The sequence below is a fragment of the Anolis carolinensis genome, chromosome 5 (assembly GCF_035594765.1).
Source record: "Anolis carolinensis isolate JA03-04 chromosome 5, rAnoCar3.1.pri, whole genome shotgun sequence".
NCBI lineage: Eukaryota > Metazoa > Chordata > Lepidosauria > Squamata > Dactyloidae > Anolis > Anolis carolinensis.
In genome coordinates, this window is record NC_085845.1 from 130,377,012 (window position 1) to 130,393,154 (window position 16,143).

Genomic DNA, 16,143 nt, shown 5'->3' on the forward strand with positions numbered 1-16,143 from the left:
AATAAATGTATTCAGCACTCATCCTTGCATAGACTTGAGCTTTACAATAGTAATATCCTATTAATATGCAAACACATAAAAATGAAAAACAAGAAATCTAGGAAAGAAAATCATTTGTGGCTCAACTGTACAAGAGTGGGAATATCTTGGTTAAACATTACAGAGTTTTTGGAATAATTGTTTGATGTGAATGAACTCAAACGGAATGTAGATCTATCAACAAAAACCATGAAAACTAACCTCTTTTCTGTATAACAGATAAAAATTTGGAAGAATACAAAAGAAAAGATAGCCATATTAGGCTAATTAAAAACCACAAATTCCAAATAATACCTTTATGAGGCCAACTCAAAGGTCACAGAAAGTGTGTAAGCCTCTGAGATCTTCTCATCAGGAAAGATGTTACAAAAAGCCAGGATGTTGAATGTTGAGAGAGGAAGAAAAAAAAAGAAAAAAAGTGTCTTGAGATAAAATTCATGGTCACCTCATCTTTAGACTCTTACCATGCATATTTCATTACTCCAATATAAAGCGAGCCACCACCGCCCTTAAGAATATGCTTTAACCAGGAAAAAGCTTGTGCATTTGTGACCTTTTCGGTAGGCTGAGAAAAAAAAAGTTAGAATAATAACACTGTTCTAATTTTCTTGGAAAGTTCAATAAAACATCAAATCTCATCCCCTTCAAACACCTAAAAAAACAAGAAAACCAAGGAAATTGAAATTAAGCAGATATATTTTAATTTTCTTACCTTTGAGGAGGGATACATGGAGCACATACTGCAGGCATAGCTGTACAGGGTTCAGTCGGTGATTTCTTTGACTTTTTAGCCTTTTTCCTGATCCTTGTTGCAGATCTTGTTTTGGCAACACCCTCTTTTCTACAGAGACCATTTTTCAATTCAGGTTCTCCATAAATATTCAGAGGTCTTCGAATAGAACCCGGTGGTGTATGTACATCACAATATGCAGTCTTTTTCACTGAGAATGTTGTGCCACTGCCAGTCAGTTCTTTCACCGGCTCCATTTTCATATACAAACCAGCCTTTTGAGCACAGGTAACATGGAATGCTGTGTAGCAGTTTGCTTTGTGGCACTGAATACAGGCACCAACACCTTTCTGTTTACAGAGGTAGCATGTTAACTTCCATCGGGCAGGGGGAATGTTCTTGACTCCATCTATTGGTTCAATAAAAACTGTATTGGCAAACCCAACTTCTGGAATCCAAAGAGCACACACAACATGTCCCCACCGATCATCATCAGTCTTTTTAAAGGCACCTCCTTTGTTTGGACACAGTACACAGTCTACAGGACGTGAGCGGGACTGCAGACACTGCCGGCAGAGCCACTGGCCCTCAGGTATATATGGCACCCCATAACACTCCTGATGCACTGCTAAGTTACACATATCACAAAAAAGAATCACATTGCTGTTCTGACACTCTCCATCCATGCAAATACAACAAACTGCATCTTCATCGATTAAAGACTGATGTTCACCCTGTTTTTGAGTCTCACAGTAAGACTCTTTTTCAAAACGGTCCATAAGAAATTCAAACATATTCTGTGACACAACTGAGATGCCATCACTTTTTCGTTTCTCATTGATTATTTCTAACCATGCATAATCTTCTTCATCCATGTCATACTCCACTTCATTATCAAGTTCTTCTGAAGATTTCTCAATGAATTTATAATAAGATGGAGGCCTCCGAGGTGCAGAAGGGGGACTATAATCAACAACATGCACTTTGGGCTCAGGAAGAGTACTTGCTGTAGATGGAATGCCATGTGAACTGGGAAGAATTTCATTTTTCTTTTTAACCTTGTTGTTTCTATGCCTTTTTGTTCTTAGAAATATTGGTGGTCTCTCACTATTTTCCTTATTGCTGTTGCATTCACTTAATTCTTGGGCCGTAAGATCATCTTCTAATATAATCTCCAAGGGTTCAAAGATACTGATTCTGTGTAATCGACCTTCGATTTCAATTTCTACCATCCTTTGAGCTTGTGCATAGGTCAAGGTTTCTCTAGTGGGCGAATGTTTAATACTGCATGGAGAAGATGAGTGTCGTGTTGAAGGTACCCGATGACATCTTCCTTTCCTCCTCATTTGGAACGGATTACCTAAAATTAGAGTCATGATTATTCAATGAAATGTTACTTTTTAATAGAAAAGCAACAAAAATGCAATCCATGTTTAACTTTTCACCTGATTGTTTTCTAAAAGTAGACATAATAAATGCGTATCAAAAAGGTATTTCAAAAGTATGAAACAATGTTCAAAAATGTATGAAAAATAATTTACAAGAAGAAACCATAGCATATACATTGACAGGTAGAAGAGATAGTAAAACCCTCATATATATTTTTTGTTGGACCTGTTACCTGAAATGGATGGTAAGACTGAATGCCATTACATTACCTGCATACCATAGCTGCCCTGGAGGACCTAGACATTCCTAGAGTAGTATCCTTTCTAGGGATATGCTTGACTCTCCAGAGAGCCTCTATGGTAACATGCAGAAGAACTATACCATAGAATGATCAAAAGGACTTAGCAAATTCCCAAAGAAACAATTTTCCCCAAGTGCGGGTAAGTGAAATCACAGATATGATTTCCATGGTTACAGAGGTCCTACTACATTAAAAATAATTTTAAAGCCTAAATAGCATACTTGAGCAATGAACTGATAATATCTGGTATCTTAAACATGAATAACCATCTGACTATATGTCTTACTTGCAAATAGACTTATGCACAAGATTGCACCGCAAGTCTTGCAGAAGTGATACATGTTCTCTGGGATTAAATAGGATGAATCAAGGCCAAAGGCATTTAATAATGAGTGCTGAGATGTTTATCAGCAATTAGAACAGAAAATGATTTTATATAAAAATAAAGAGAATAATCCAATTCAGAGGAGGAATTTGTTTCAGGAGCTCAGCAGGGCAAGAATGGGTCCAGCTCTTCTAATGCCTATTGCAATCACAATAATATCAGCCCTTTCTAATGGTGGAAATATATTTTCTATAATATCTGATTTTTATTGGTTCAGCTGGTCTTTTTGGCTGAAAAAATGGGGGGGGAAACCCCAAACTTCTAATAAAGTATTAAAAACTAAAGAGAGAGAACGCATCCATGTACATGTATATTATACTGTATTACATCTACAGTTTTCCCCCAACTATTTGAAAAATAGATGAAAAGATTCTGAATTTTGGTAGAAGTAGCCCTATTTATCTAACAAACACCTGTCAAAGGTAAGTTGCAGGAAAAATGTGATGAAACTAATCTTCAAATCCAGTTTTTCTCAGCATAGCACATGAATAATGTCCTTCAAAACAATAAGCTCCATAATAGTACTTTACAAGACAGACAAATGAGTCACAGGGCATAATACTTCCTAATATAAATATTACATCCATCACACTTATTACATGTTTTTATCACAGTGACTCTTTAGTGCATGTTAAAACAAGCTTTCTGCAGTGAAACATATAATGTAAAGTACCATAAAGTGAACAACATCCATGCTTTACTTTCATCATATCTTAGTTTCCATTACACTATGTAACAGCCCTTAACAACTTTTTCTGTATCTAACAGAGGATACAAATGTCAAGATTTGAGCACACAATCAAGTTTCTTGCTGCAGTCTTCTTTACCCTCAAGACTGCTCCTGGGAGTCAAGAACCCTGTCTGAATGCCATGGGATTCGATAAGGAAAGCAACAAGGGACAGGGCAGGGAAAGCCACAGTTGGAAGTGGAAAAGCAAAAAACATACTTTTACATGAGACTATCATTTAAACCTAAATCCAAACCCCTGGGTACAGTCTGTATCTGTAAACCTCTTCATTCAGCTAAAATCCCAGCTCATATTTATTTTTCTATTACAGTGGAAGTTGTTTTCATAATGAAGGTATCTTTGTAATACAAAGTACAGACTGTTTTACTTACTATTATAGAATTTAACTTAAATTTTTTTTAAAAAATAGCCTTTTAAACACATTTTATGTTATTCAAATAGTCCCCTTTTTGGTAACTGAGAAGGGATAATTTTGGGGAAGACTGACTTAGGCCTCTACTGTCATAGGATTTTGCTCCATGAAAACCACATCAAAGCTACAGGGTGCTTGAAAAAGATCTGAAATCGCTATATCTCAGCAATGAATGAAACTCTTGAAAGAGTTGGGCACAGTTTCAAATGATTATCGCTAGATGCCTTTCCCACCACGCTGACAACCCCTAGCATCAGTCATTCACAAGATGATAATCCCTGCAATATAAGGCCTAATGAGATATTCTCCATTTGTGAACTTAATTTTAGCTCAAAATGGTTAATATAACTTGATAACTTTATAACTCATTCACCATGTGTAACTTTTTGTGTAACTGTAAAATATTGCCATGGTAAAATACACTGCTTTGAAATTGAATCCAACATTTTGAACAGCACTTTATGTCTTTATAAAATCAGCAGCTGAATAGATACGGAAACCTCAAAAAACTTATGAAATGCGATTTTCCAGACTAGAATTATACTGTATCAAAAGTAACACTGCATGCCTAGCTTCTACAAAGATTGTTTTAGGCTTCAAAGATTCTGCTACAATCTGCCAGAATTCACCCTGCATCTTTAGTTGTTCTTTACAATTTGGTCACAATAAGTCAACCGATCTAAAGAATCCTATGTTCCTTAAGAACTACAATATTTTCATTAAATGAATTTAAATGTGTTAAACAGAATATTGTCCGGGGGATGCTGCGCATGCGTCAGATAAGATAGACGTGCCTAAGAGAGCTCCCTAACTGCAAAAGAAATAAAGCTTATTTTTAAAGTCCAGGAAGATCATAAATCTCTCTCTCCAACCTGGACCCGGTTGTGAAAAAAGAGGAAGCAAAGCAGATCGCAGTTTGAGCGTCTGAAACTTGAAACCTCAGAAAATAAATCAGAAGACCGGGTGAAGGAAAGAACTGAAAGTGAGTGCCATAATGGCGGAGGGAGTGGAATGGGGGCGGAAGCTGGACCAAATATTACAAACATTGAATGAACTAAAGATAAGCTCTGATAGCTTAAAGAAGGGGAATGATGAATTAAAAGAACAAGTTGAAATGATTAACACCTGGCTGGGATCAATGGAGTCAAAGGTGCAACAGTATGAAGGTAAATTTATGGAGATGCAAGAGGAGACTAGAAAACAGAAAGAGGAAATAGCCAACTTAAAAAAACATTTAGAAAGTGCAAACCAAAAACTCCTAAACAAGATTGCTGACCAGGAAGATCGGTCACGGAGAGCAAATATACGCCTGAGAACAGCAGGGCAGGATTTTCAGATGAGTGACAATTTAAAACAAAATATTGTCAGTTGGCTACAGACTTTGATGGAAATCTCACCGGATGATATAGAACGATCGCATTGGGCTTATAGAGGTAGAAAAAAACCCAGAGACATTTTGATCCGTTTTTCAAGGGAGGCAACGAAGGAAAAGGTGTATAATCAGCTTCGGAAAATAAAAGACCTTACCTTGGCAGGTAAAAAGGTCTGGCCTCTCCTGGATCTTTCATCAGAGACACTGGATAAAAGAGCACAGATGAAAGAAATTACAAAAGTCCTGGAGGGGAAGAACCAGCGATATACTTGGGCTTTTCCTGCCACCCTGATCGTCTATAGAGATGGTAAATTATATAAAGCTACTGATTTGGCTAGTGGAAAGACCATGCTTAGACTTCTGAGATTTTGTACAGAAGGGGGAGTATTGGATGAGACGGAGGAGTCAGATAATGAAGAGGTCCATAGAAGCTTCGAAAGAAAGAAGGGGAGTAAGAAGGCCAAGGACACTCTTCAGGCAGCTGGACAGATAAGATCAACAGAGCTGGAAGCTGCAGACAGAGGCGGGCAAATAGAATCATGCTCGACTCAGAGTATATCTGTTATTGGAGACTTGATGAATAGGGAAGGAGAGCATGGTCAAGATTTACAAGAGACTATAGACTTAAGAAATTTGAAGCAAATGGACTTAGACCAAATACGAACTTTGGAAAAACAATTGAGAGAACTAAAAAAGCAAAAGCTGAAAGAGGAAACAAGGAGAATGGAAACAAGATCCAAGATGTAAGAGGGAAAAAACCACTTTGATAAACTGGGTTAAAAAAAATTGCAGGTGTGGGAACTGGCAAAGGGCAACGCAGCCGCCAAGTGGAGTCTGGGAAGGGAAGAGAATAGAACTCTTTCGAGTCCTTCTCTGATGGGAGAAGGGAAAGGACTGGACTCTGAGGGGAAAGGGCCACAATGGGGATCCAGGGAGGGGGGTAAAAAGGGGGAGAGGAGAAGAAAAGAAACTGAAGAGACAAGGGGGAGAGATAAAAATGGAATTATACAAAACAAATGGGTGATTTAACTATATTGGCACTGAATATAAATGGAATGGCAGATCTTAAGATTTATAGGATGTTGAAATTGGCAAAGGAATGTAGGATAAATGTGATAATGTTATCGGAAACTCATAAAAAGAGGGGGAGGGATAAATTGATTGAAGATAAAACATGGAATAGAATTTACGAATCTCGAGGGACAGGGAACTCACGAGGGGTAGCAATTCTAATCAATGAAAATGTTCCATTTCAGGAGCTTGATGTTCAAAGAGATAGGGAAGGAAGAACAGTTTTCGTGAAAGGCAAGATAAATCAGGTTAAAATAACATTAGCTGTGATATATGCACCGAACAGAAACACAAAACAGTATATATTGAATACTAAAAAGAAGCTGGATAATTATGCAGAAGGGACATTGATTTGGGCAGGCGATTTCAATTTGGACTTAACTAAAAAAAATAAAAAAGCAATAAATGTAAATAAGCTTAATATGGTGGATGTACACGCAAATCAAAGTATTAGGGATACTTTTATTCAGCAAGACATAATAAATTTAGCTGTATAGATTATATCTTACTAAATAAAGCAAGCATAGCCCAAATAAAGAAGGTAGAAAGGAAACCAATATTTCTGTCAGACCACAGTCCTCTGATTGCAACCTTGGGATTGAGTAATGAGATTAGTCAAAGAATTTGGAGATATAATTCGGTGGTAACAGAAAAAGATGAATATAAATTGAAGCTTCAGGAGGAGATAAAAGAATATTATAGAATAAATGATAATGGAGAGTTATCTAAAACTGTGGTGTGGGACTCATTTAAAAGTGTATTAAGAGGTCAATGTTTTAGTATTGAGTCCTACATAAGGAAAAGTTGGAGAGAGAAAAGAGAAAAATGTATAAAAGAAATTGAATCAATACAAGAACAATTGAGAATAACGAGGAGAAGAAATATAAATAGTATATTAAGGCAGAAAAAGAAAGAATTGGAATTAATGGATGAGGTGCAATGGAACAAAATGAGACAGAGTGTGAGGCAACGAATTAATGGATGGGGTACAAAATCAATGAAACAAATGGTGAGATATTTAAAGAGGAGAAAGGAAAAGTCATGTATAACAAAACTTAAAGATAAAAATGGATTGGTGAAAGATGGAAGAAAGGAACTCGAAGAAATAATGAGAGATTTTTACAGGGAGTTGTACCAAAAAGAACAGGTGAATAATGAAGAAATAAAAATTGGGAATAAAGTAAATGAGGAGGATAAAATTATGCTAAATGATGAAATAACACAGGAAGAAGTAATTCAGGTAATTAAAGGACTGAAACAATATAAGGCACCTGGTATAGATGGATATACAGCAGAATTTTATAAGACCTTTATGCATGAGTTGGTACCATATATGGCTGAAATGTTTAATGAGGTATATATGAGAGGTATTGTCCCGGAAACATGGAAACTTTCTGAAATTATTCCAGTTCTGAAGCCAGATAGACAACCGGAGCTCCCAGAATCATATCGTCCGATCAGTTTAGTAAACCAAGATTATAAGATATTCATGAAAATCATAGCAAATAGATTGGAAATTATTCTACCAAAGATTATAGGAGAAGACCAATATGGATTTGTTAAAGGGCGGAGTATCAGTGAACCAATAAGAAATGTTGTTAATGTGATTAGTCATGCGACAAAAACAAAAAGAAAATTGTCAATTCTAAAGTTAGATGTGTATAAAGCTTTCGACAAAGTAAACCATGAATATCTGTATAGATTATGTAAAGAACTAAATTTGGGGAATAATTTCTGTGAAATGATTAAAAATGTATATAGGGAGAATACGGCTTGTATTAGAGTGAATGGACAAAGAACGGAAAACATTCAAATTGAGAGCGGGACCAAACAAGGTTGTCCATTATCCCCAATGTTATTTGCTCTGGTAATAGAACCCCTAGCATATAAAATAAGGATGGATGAAACATGGGAAGGGTATAAGATTGGGAGAAAGGAGGAGTTGAGATTGAACCTGTATGCGGACGATGCAATAATTTTAACACAGAGACCAAGGGAAATGATTAAATCAATGAAAATAACATTGAGGGAGTTTAAAAAAGTATCAGGGCTATCAGTAAATATGGAGAAATCAGAGATATTATTTATTAATACGCCACCGAAGGAACAATTAGAGATAAGGAAGGAATCAGGATTAAAATTGGGTATTAAAAAGATGAAGTATTTGGGAATTTGGATATTTAAGACACTTGATAAAATAATAGATGGAAATTATAGAATGGCATGGAAGAGAATGTTAAAACAAATGAGTAGGTGGAAGAATAAAAATTTGAGACAGATGTCTAGGATAAGGGCATTGAAAATATTGATAATTCCAAAAATGATGTATTTATTTCAGGCTCTCCCAGGAATTCCTCCCATGGCAAAAATAAAGGAATGGGATAGGAAACTAAATTATTGGGTTGAAGGAGGGAAAAGACCAAGAGTAAGGAAAAAATAGATAATTGCAAAAGAAATGAAAGGGGGATGGGGCTGTCCATGCCTAGAGCTATATAGTGATGCCTTCCAAATTGAAAGAGCAATAGAATTACAAGTGACAAATAAAAAATGGGTGAGATTTGAAAAGGAAATGAATGGAGTTAATTGTGAAGAAATAATCTTTAGAAAATGGGATAAGAGAAATATAGATAAATTAATAGGACCAATGAAAGGAACAATGCAAGTGTGGAAGAAATGGCAAGGGAGAATAAGTAGCTTAAAATCTAAAATGTCAACAGTATGGATAATCAATAAGGATAAGGAATCAAATATGAATAGAAATATTCAAACATTGAAGGAAAAAGGAATAGAGAGACTAGAACAACTATATGACAGAGAGGGAACGGTAAGAGAAAATAAAATTAAACAATGGCTTGGAGAAGAAAATTGGTTACAGATAAGAGCAATCTGTGCATATTGCAAAAAAAAAGAAAATATTAATATGGTTAAGAGAGAAGATAACGCCTTTGAAAAGATAATAAGAGAAAAGGGGGAAGGCAAGAAGGCACAGGCCAGCAAAATATATACAATGCTCATAGAGGCTGATGGATGTATAATACGGGATCTGAAAAGTATGTGGGAAACGGAGCTGCAAATCACAGAACAAGAGATGAGAAATGTGGTAGAGACAATAGGGATGAAAAGGAATACCAGAGTACGAGAAATGAGGAGGAAAATATTGCACAAATGGTATCGTACACCCTGCCAATTAGCATACTACTATAAAAAGGGGAGTAGTCAGTGCTGGCATGGATGTCATCAGAAAGGGCGGTTTATGCACATGATGTGGGAATGTGAACATGTACAATATTTTTGGCAGACTATACAAAATGAGTCAAATCAAATACTAGGAAATGAGTGGGTCATAACAAAGGAAATAGCGGTATTAGGGAAAAGAGAGGAAATGGGAAATAAAAGGGAAATAAAAGAAGCAATAATTGAATGTGCACAAGCAGTAATAGTATTAGGGTGGAAAGATAAATCAAAATGGACAGTAAATAAATGGTACCAATATATGGTGGAGCAAATGGAATTTGAAATTATGAATGTGAAACTAAATGTTGTAAAAACTAATGAAAATAGAACAAGAGAAATGGAAGAAAGATGGACAATGGTAAAGAACTATATCATGAATCAATCTGGAGATCAAGCCATAAGAAATAAGATACAAATGTTATATAGTATATAGGTTGGAAATGGATTAAGATAAAGATATAAAAATTGTCTCATAAAGAAACGAATATGTAAAAAGAAAACAATCCTTGTGTTGGTGGTGGGAATTGTAAATGTTTTGTATGTCTACGGTATGTATTTTTTGTGTTTTAAAAAATAAAAATGTATTTTTAAAAAAAACAGAATATTGTCCAATATTCATTCATTACCTTGGAAAATCAGATGAAAGCTCATATTCAGTCAAAGCTCATAAACAAAATTAGTAACATTTACTAAGATAAAAATTACCCAAGATCCCAGAAAAGACCATAATACTTGTTATATACACAAATGGCAGAGCACACATTTATAGGGACACTGGTAGGCATCATGCATAAGTACCCTAAAGGCACCAGATCCTGTCTGATCCTGGAGGCTAGCAATGCTGAGACCTGTCTAGCACTTGGGTGAGTGACCATCAATGAATACCAGGTACTGCAAGCTACATTTATGAGGAGGAAGGAACTGGTAAAACTGCCTCTGAGTATTCCTTGCCTAAGAAACTACTAGGAAATCGATAGAGTTGCCATTAAACAACAAGAGATGTGAAGGCACACATACACAACTTCAAGAGGCTTGGGAGGTGCAGTCATTTTCTTGAAGAAATCAATCTCCAATTTGCTTCCTTATTCATGTTCTTTTGTAGCCTGAGCAATGGGCAAAACATGTATGTGAACTATTCTGAACTTTCAAAACAAAGGACACATGAGGGGGGCACATGAGGCCTTCATGATGCATGGCCCTTCCCTCTGATTTGTAGAAATGTATCAGGCAAGTTCTTATTCAAATAATATACTTTCAGAAGTTCGCATCCATAATTTCTAAGCCACACTAGGACTTGAAATGATTATAACTTATACATTTCAGATTTGTTAATGTTGTGCAAATGGTTTACTCTATTATAAACATTAATTCCTTACACACAATATGAATTTCCATATAAAAAGTATATGTATAAAAAGCACTTATGTACAAACACTTTATATGATACAAAAGATAATCAGAAGGCAATCATGGCTCAAGTTTGTTAGGAATACTACTTGCTTCAGACAGCTGTACCAACTATCAAAACAAGTTGTAAAAGCAAATGCAAAAGATAACAGCTGCCTCTTAAAAATGAGTAAGAGATTACTAGATAGCAATCACCCATTTCTCTTTCATTAATGGCAGTTGTTTTTAGAAAAACAGTAGGATAGCTGTGCACTCACAAAATGTAACAATAATACAGTCAACCCAATTTATCCATTGATTCTCTATTGATGGAGTCAATCATCCACAGCTTGAAAATATTTTTTATAAATAATTTCAAAAAATAAACATTTATTTTACCATTTCATGCAAATGAAAGAATTTCATTTCATCATTGTATAAAATAAGACTTGAGCATCCATGGATTTTAGTACCGGGGGTGTTTTCTGGAACCAAACCCCAGCAGATACCAAATGACTTTTGCATGAAAAGGGACTTGGTAAAGCACTGACTACACAAATTTCCTCTCACATTTTTATTCAGTGATTATTCCTAGTTCTCCTGCTTCCAGAGAATGGAAAACCCCTAGTTTTCAAAATTGCTTTTGAAAGAGACTGTAATAAATACTATTTAATTCTACCAAATGATTAACCATAGACATTGATAGGAAGAGAATATTTAGAATGGTGTGAATTTCTACAGACCTAGTAAAATTACATAATCTAACAAACAGTTGATCAATTAAATGAGATGCTTTGTTCCTGCATGGCAGAGGGTTGGACTGGATGGCCCTTGTAGTCCCTTCCAACGCTATGATTCTATGTATTTCGAAAGGGAGAGTGTCTCTATTTGAGCCTACCTACAAATCAATATGGTTAGACAAGACTGGTGTTTTACTGGCTCTTTGAATAAGTCCAAAGAACCAACTTAGAAATTAGATACTACTTTTTAAAGTAGTAACATTAGAAATAAAAATGTATTGTCACATACATGCATTTATGTATCAGTAATTATACTAAAAGTGATGAACCTAAGATAGGTACAAGATAGGTGTCCTACAGCATAATGTCATATGTCAGAACTGAATTCAATGGGATTTATTCCCAGGTGTGTGCAGCATGGTACTGCATCTTTAGTCACAGTCTGCTCTCATGACAACTTTCTAAGGACAGTCATTACTGTCCTCATTTTACAGCAACATTTCCTCAACCAAGCCAGGTTGTCATACACATTATTAACTGAGGTGACATCATAATTGGCAGTTGCTCATTCATTCCAAAATCATCTGCCCCAAATAAACAATACTTGACAAATGAAGCAGTAAGTACACGTAGAAGAATAGTTGTAACAGAGGTAATAGAAAAAAAATTGAAATGCATTGAGTGTTATCAGTGTCATTACTGAAAAAAAGCTTCATCTGTATCATCGTCAATCATAAAATTAACATAACAGTTGTATGAAAATATGGTTGAAGAGTTGATTCCTTGTCCTAATAGTCAGAATAAAATGTTTACTGATGTGTAAGCCACGTATCCAAGGCTTCTTGAAAATGTAAATTCTATGCATCAGTCCAAAGATTTCACACCTTCTGGGATGCCTAATGTTGCCAGGCTTGTGACAGAATAAGATCTACAGCTTTTGTGCTTCCCATGAGCATGTAACATAATGAGTCAGATAGATTTGTCACCATCCTACTTCATTTGTACCACAGCAAAGAAAGTACTTTCCAAATTCCATTAATAGACAGAGGCTTATAAAAATGAAATAAATGCCATCGTCAGTCTGCTGAGTGTGTTGGTGTGAACGAGAAATGACGTAAATCTTGTAAATGTATGTTATTATCTCACAAATCATTTATTTTCAAAGAAGTAAATGAAAGGTTTTCATGAGACACGTTGTGCCACCATATATTTTGTTATTACAATTTATGTGTCTCTTATAAGGTTTAACTTCCAGGTTACTAGTAAAACTGAATAATAATAATATTAACCATTTTATTTCTATTCCGCCTCTCCTCACAGCTCAAAGCGGGTTACAGCATTACTAAAACATAAACAAATACATAATCATTTTAAAACACTCCATAAAATATGTATCAAAATACACAAAACAAAAACAAGGCATAGAGTGGAGTTTAAAATTCACCATTAAAGCTGTCTGGGTAGGCCTGCCGGAAGAGATAGGTCTTTACTTGTATCTTAAATTCCAACAGCTGATCCAGTTGTTGGAGCTCTACGGGCAGATCATTCCACAGTTGTGAAGCAGCCTATGAAAAGGTCCTCTGTGTGGTGGTTGTCAGTCAGGTTTTAGGTGATTACACTAGCACTCACTCTGTCCGCCTTCCGCAGGGACCTCAAACCTGGATGTTCCAGTGTGCGTTTGATAATATTAGGCTCCTGTCTATGAATGGCTAGACCAAACTGACCATGATAGTAAACTCAACACTTTACTCAAGCCCTATAAGCTGCTGCACAAGCCCATGCCCAGCCCTCTTCAATTTCTGATTTTGTCCATCTTATTCCTTGTTCTGGTTAAAGGTCATTGAGGTTTAGTTTCATTAAAATAGGTTGTTTTCATACTCTGCTGTTTTTAACCGTTTTAATCAGATTGCTATATGTTTATTGTGTTTTTTTAAAAAATATGTTTTTTAGTTTGTAAACTTTGTTGAGCTAGGCTTGGTCCCCCTTGTAAGCCACCCCGAGTCCCTCCAGGGAGATATAAAAATAGAGTTAGTATTACAGTAGAGTCTCGCTTATCCAACGTAAACGGGCCGGCAGAATGTTGGATAAGCGAATATGTTGGATAATAAGGAGAGATTAAGGAAAAGCCTATTAAACATCAAATTAGGTTATGATTTTACAAATTAAGCACCAAAACATCATGTTATACAACAAATTTTACAGAAAAAGTAGTTCAATACACAGTAATGCTATGTAATGCTATGTTGGATAAGTGAGACTCTACTGTATTATTGTTTGGAGTAACTGCCCCCCCCCCCCAGGACCTAAGTGTGTGGGGCAGATTGTAGGGGAGAAGCAGCACTGGGTCATTTTTTTTCGTGTCAGGAGCAACCAGAGTTGCTTCTGGAGTGAGAGAATTGGCCGTCTGGCAAAGACGTTGCCCAGGGGACGCCCGGATGTTTTGATGTTTTTACCATCCTTGTGGGAGGCTTCTCTCATGTCCCTGCATGGAGCTGGAGCTGATAGAGGGAGCTCATCCGCGCTCTCCCAGGGTGGGATTCGAACCTGGCAGCTTTCAGGTCAGCAACCCAACCTTCAAGTCACGAGGCTTTTATCCCCTAGGCCACCGGAGGCTCCAAGCACTGGGTCATGAAACGATGCATGCCCCAAAAGTGTGCAGCCAACATGAAATGCTTGGAAATCTCTGGATTAGGGACACAAGGAATGGAAACCTAGACAAGTTTGGTAAATTAAAAAAAAACCTCTCCATACACCTAAATGAAACAGCAGCTGAAAGAACAGAAGGGGGAAGAGAGAAAGTTTCATTCTACTGAAAAAGTGAAAGTGAGCGTCCCAGAAATAACCCCGCCCCCTGACGTCACCAGCCCGGAATGAATCCAGGAAGAGAACTGAGAAAACCCAGAACTCAAGTAATAAACATGAAGGGAAAGGGGGGGGGGGTACGGGATTCAAGTTAAAATACGTGAAAATGACAGCAACAAGCCAAACTGTAGGGATAACTCCCCCCCTTTCCAGAATGGTCTCGCCCTGGAGGCCCACTCCCACGCAGCCCCAGTTGCAGGAGGGCTCCAGGCCCCGCCCCCTCCAAAGCCCCGCCCCCGCGCACCAATGGTTCCTGCCCAGGCCCAGCGCTCCCCTCCCCCCGCCCCGCAGAATGGTTCCTTCCGCGCCAGGCCCAGCCGCCAGCCCGCCCGCTCACTCTCCCCTCAGCCAGGAGGACGACGCCTGCCTGCCTTCCTTCCTCTCTCTCTCTCTCGCCTTCCCCCGCCCGGGACAATAATACGCGGGCCCAAACATGGCGCCCGCCCAACACTACTCTCACCGCCTCCGAGCCTCCTGTGCTCTCACCTGAGGGAGCCGCAGAGACGCGGCTGACAGGCCCTCCTCCTCCTTTCGTGCGGAGACTAATGGCGGCGGCGGCGCTGCTGGGTCCGGGGAGAGAGAGGAGGAGGCGGTGGCGAAGGAGGAGACCGCTCCCGGCGGAGGTGGCGGTTGCTGGGTCCGGTCGCGGCGCATTCGGCAGAGCGCGTCGCGAAGGCCCGCAGTCCGGCTGCGGAGGCTCCTTCCCGTGGCCGAGAGCCTTCCCCCCCTTCCTCCTCCTCCTCCTCCTCGGCAACACACAAACAATGCGGCGGCCTCGGCACAGCGCTCGCGCCGGCAGGGGAGGGGTGGTGGGTGAGAGGGAAGGAAGGAGGGAGGGAGGGAGCGAACGCGCAGGAGGGGAGGGGGAGGGCGGGAGGAATCAGGCTGAGGCAGGCAGGCACCTCCCAGCCCCGGCGACGAGCACGAGCGCCTGGCCAGGACTCCCTCCGCGCGTTCTGTGGGCGGTGCCAGCGCGGGCTCCCCACAGGCCCCGCCCACTCGCTTTCGTAACCCACCCGCCAGCCAATCTCCGCCCAGGGACGCTCCTCCGCGGACCTGCCTCCCCGCCGGCTGTATAAGCTGCCGGTCAAGTTCGGGGAGAGTTTTGTTTGCTTCCTGCCCGAGATGGAGAGAGATCCGTCTTTATCTCTCACCGCTGGGATGAAAAGGAAGAGCCTTACGCTGCCATTTTAAGGCTTTCAAAACACCAGCCCGGAAACGGCGGCTTCCACAGCGCCTTGCTGGGAGATTGAATGGAACTTCTCTGTCTGTAAAGCGTTCCTACAGATAGTTCTCGCTCCTGTGTGTTCGGAGTTCGGTGGAACCCAAGGGACCACGATTCCAAGTTGGGATCCTGGGGCAATGGAATCATAAGAGGCACTGTCGGCCCCCTCCTTACTGGCCTTTCCTGCGCAAATTAAAACCTTTTTGGGTTGTTGTGTTTTCCGGGCTGTATGGCTATGTTCCAGAATC

The 16,143-nt window shown here is 38.8% G+C and overlaps 1 protein-coding gene across 8 annotated transcripts in view; it reads right to left on the reverse strand.

Moving 5' to 3' along the window:
- brd1 (bromodomain containing 1) overlaps positions 1-15,458 on the reverse strand; it is a 51,656-nt gene extending 36,198 nt beyond the window's left edge. For 4 of the 8 annotated variants that reach the window (XM_003224972.4, XM_008117114.3, XM_003224973.4 and 1 more), the window contains exons 1-2: positions 15,157-15,457; positions 752-2,129 (exon numbers count right to left, since the gene is read on the reverse strand). In XM_003224972.4, the coding sequence (XP_003225020.1) occupies positions 752-2,115 (1,364 nt within the window). In that variant the 5' untranslated portion in view covers positions 2,116-2,129; positions 15,157-15,457. Of the gene's footprint in view, positions 1-751; positions 2,130-15,156 lie in introns of all 8 variants that reach the window. The other 4 variants (XM_008117113.3, XM_008117112.3, XM_008117115.3 and 1 more) reach the window with 4 other exon arrangements.
- Positions 15,459-16,143: the final 685 nt, after the last annotated feature.